This window comes from Myotis davidii, unplaced genomic scaffold (genome assembly GCF_000327345.1).
Source record: "Myotis davidii unplaced genomic scaffold, ASM32734v1 scaffold4004, whole genome shotgun sequence".
Classification (NCBI taxonomy): domain Eukaryota; kingdom Metazoa; phylum Chordata; class Mammalia; order Chiroptera; family Vespertilionidae; genus Myotis; species Myotis davidii.
This window is the reverse complement of record NW_006294866.1, coordinates 25801-29729: the sequence shown is the minus strand read 5'-3', so window position 1 is coordinate 29729 and position 3929 is coordinate 25801. Positions and strand designations below refer to the sequence as shown.

The 3929-nt window shown below is 35.5% G+C and overlaps 1 protein-coding gene across 1 annotated transcript; it reads right to left on the bottom strand.

The window, feature by feature from the left end:
• LOC102772025 (olfactory receptor 10AG1) lies at positions 1–2411 on the bottom strand. Its single transcript, XM_015567615.1, has 2 exons — positions 2353–2411; positions 1–667 (listed from the first exon to the last, which is right to left on the bottom strand). The coding sequence occupies exons 1-2, from the start codon at positions 2409–2411 to the stop codon at positions 1–3; spliced, it is 726 nt and encodes a 241-aa protein (XP_015423101.1).
• Positions 2412–3929: the final 1518 nt, after the last annotated feature.

Below are 3929 nucleotides of genomic sequence, written 5' to 3'. Positions count from 1 at the left end.
TCATCGTAAGAACTTAGTTGCTAGATTTTTCAGTGCCATCGCGATGTCTTTGTTCCTCAGAGTATATATAATGGGGTTCAATGTTGGGATCAAAATGGTGTAAAAAAGGGAGATCAGTTTCGAAGTTCCTTCAGATTGATTTGATTTGGGCTGTAAGTAAGCGATAGTACCCGTTCCATAGAATAAGACTACAACAATCAGGTGAGATGAACAGGTGGAGAAGGCTTTCGCTCTCCCTCTGGCTGAAGTCAATTTCAGAATGCTGGAAATAATTTTGGCATAGGAGACAACAATCAACAGAAATGGAACCATGATAAATACCACTGCAACTACATAGACCGCTATCTCGTTCACAAATGTGTCCTTACAAGCTATCCTGAGTAGTGGCGGGATGTCACAGAAGAAATGGTTAATTGTGTTAGACCCACAAAAGGGCAGAGATAAAACCTGGCATGTTTGGCCCACCATGACTGGCACTCCACTGACCCAGGAGGCAGTCACCAGCTGGACACAGACCTTGTGGTTCATGACTAGAGGGTAGTGCAGAGGGTTACAAATGGCCACATAGCGGTCATAGGCCATCACGGTCAGGAGGAGACACTCTGAGCCTCCGAGTATATAAACAAAACACATCTGTGTAGCACAATCAAGCAAAGAAATGAGATTTCTAGAAAGGAAAAATTGCTGAGGAAAAAATACATGGGGGTCTGGAGAGCAGGGTCAGTTTTTGTTATCAGTATTATGATGCTATTGCTGATGAAGATAGTCAGATAGATGACTAAAAATATCCCAAAAAGAATCCATTGGATATTGGGAATGTCAGAAAACCCCAAAAGAACAAATTCCATCATTGCAGTGAAATTTGAATTTCCTGTTTTTAATCTGTTCTCCATCTGCAAATACGGTAAATTCAAGATGGTTAATTCATTGATATTCTTGAACCACATCTCCCTGTTTTTTTAATTGGGTTAAATGCATGAGAGTATTTCTAAAATCTCTAAAATTACTTCCATCATTTCTTTGCTCTATTTCTAGGAAATGGTATTTGAAACTTCAGAAATGAACTGATATGCAGCTAAAATAAATCCAAGAAATAAAATCCTAAAGTATTTTTACTAAGAGAAAAGATATCAAAGGAAATGAGAAGTGTGCATTGTTATTTAGAGCTTATTGTGTAATATTTATATCTAATCATTGCACCACTTTTAAGAGTGTAGTGATGGTGCAGGCTTTTACTATTCTATATATATATATTTTATTGTCTACAGTTTTACATATGTCTCCTTTTCCCCAATTGACACCCAAACCCCACAGTGATGAAGGCTTTTTCTATTGTTTTTGTTTGGATTCATCATTTTTATTCTGTATTGATTGACCTATTCCATCTTGTTTCAATGTAAAGCTTTTCTCTTACAGTTTTTCTTTATTCTTATTCAAAGTGAGCTTTAAGTCTTCCCAATTATATAATCAATGAGAATCAACTTTCTTAAAACAAACCTTTTAAAGTTTGGGAATAATATATTTAATATTAATATTCTACTTTATGTACCACACCTATCACTTAGGCTAAGTACAAAAACAATTCTATCATCCTGTTAAATAACTTTCCCTATTAACATCTCATATACAGTGTATGCAATTTATGATAAATATAAATAAATAAACGTTTAACTCAGTCAAGAAATATGGCTCATTCACCCCTAATTGTAACCAAATGCAATTCCCTTTTTCTCTTTTCCCTTCATAATTTTTTCTAATAAAATATAACTTTTATGAAACCCAATTATATGTTCTGGACATGCAAATAGCTGGAATAGTGAATGAAACTAAACACACACACACACACATACACACAATCTTGCTTTAGTTTATTTTAAAGTCCTTCAGGATCAGACAGTCAACACAGTCTGACAATTTCTGTTACACTTTATTAATATTTTATTTGTAACTTTCCAAAACAAATATTATGTTCTCCTATCTCATCAAATCTACTACACCTATTGCCACCTTCTAGCCCCATCAGCTGTTTTTGCCTTAATACTTTGATAAACAAAACTGATAAGATTATTTCTATTTAACATATTTCTAATATTACTATATATTAAGAAAGTTAAGAACTGCATGATTTATCCTAAGTAATTATTCATTTTTAGATTAAGATCCTAGAATTTAAGTGCTTTCCTGTTTTATTTTTGTATGTGATCCTCAAGTTTATAACTATCTTTAAATTAAATAAGTTTGAAACACATTTACCACTTACCTTTATGGATTTGAGTGAACTTGACTTTGTGAGTGTAGGTGCTTTCTAACCTGTAAACTTCTTAAGTTCCTTGGTGCCTTGGTGTCAGTCACGGTGACTCTACAATTCTTGCTAGCTTCACGCTGGCTGTTCCTAAGTAGGAAGTAGCCATGCTCACCCCGGGGGACATCTTTCTCCCGTGTACCAACTTAATTTCTAGGTGACTGCTTCTGTTTGGCAATCGTCCGGGTTTATCACTTGACACTGCTTTCTCTCTAGATGACCTGTCTTCCTCAACCCCTTCTTGGCGTAAAGCTCCCAGGATGGGGGAGTCCCTGGGTGAAGAAATACCACTTAATCACCTAGTTTTACTTTGAAGATAAAGTTGCAAATTCTTTTAGGAATTGTTTTTCAGGTCCTTCATAATTGGTGTGGATTGCATTCCTTTATTTATTACTATAATTCTACATATCTAGAGCATCCACAATTTTAGAAAAATGTGCACATGTTTTATCACAGGGACATGGCACACTTCCTCTCTTCCATGCATTGGGCAGTTAGATCCCTTTTCATGAGTGAAAGTCTCTGTCCCTAGATTAACTGTTGTGAAAAATAGAGCATCTCATGTGTGCTGGTAAAATTCTGGATGATTTTATTCATGTTATGAACAAAGGGAATATATTGAAATGATTCAGAGACACAGACAACAGCATGGTGTTACCGGAAGGAAGGAGGGTGGGGGTTAGTAAAGGATAAAGGAAAGTCAAATATATGGTGACAGGAGATTTGGCTTTGGGTGGTGGGCACATAGTGCAATATACAGATGATTTATCTTAGAATTGTACACTTGACACCTACATAATCATTAAACAATGTTACCCCCCAAAATTTAATTTAAAATAAATAAATAAAATTTAAAAATGCAATATCTGGGAAGCACCATAAAGTGAAGAGTAATTAGAAAACTGTGGTACATCTACACGATGGAATACTATGCTGCTCTAAAAAGGAAGGAACTCTTACCATGTGCAACGGCATGGATGGAACTGGAGAGCATTACGCTAAGTGAAATAAGCCAGTCAATGAAGGAAAAATACCACATGATCTCACTCATTCATGGATAATAGAGACCATCATAAACTTTTGAACAATAATAGATACAGAGGCAGAGCTGCCTCAAACTGCAGCAGGAAGGCCAGGGAGGGTTGGGGGGCAGGAGGTAGGGGGGTAAGAGATCAACCAAAGGACTTGTATGCATGCATATAAGCATAACCAATGGACATAAGACACTGGGGGATAGGGGAGGCTAGGGGACTATCTAAGGTGGGGGAAAAAATGGACACATATGTAATACCCTTTGTAATACTTTAAGCAATAAAAAAAATAAAAAAAAATAAAAATTGTAAGCCACTCAAAAATAAGCATTGTCCTGGCTGGTGGTGCTTAGTTATGAGAATAATAATGCCTTTTCCTATGAGTCATATCGCAAAAGCAAGAAAAAAGTCATAAAAAGAAATATTCCGTGATTAGGAATAGAATAAAATCCCCATAAGACAAACTCCATTATTGAAATGAAATTTGCTTCTGGTTGATATTTTGCGGTGTTCCATCTGTAAAAATAGTGAAATTAATCATTTATCTTTTTGACTTTTTTTATTGACTAGAGAAATTGAGGAATATATATATATAT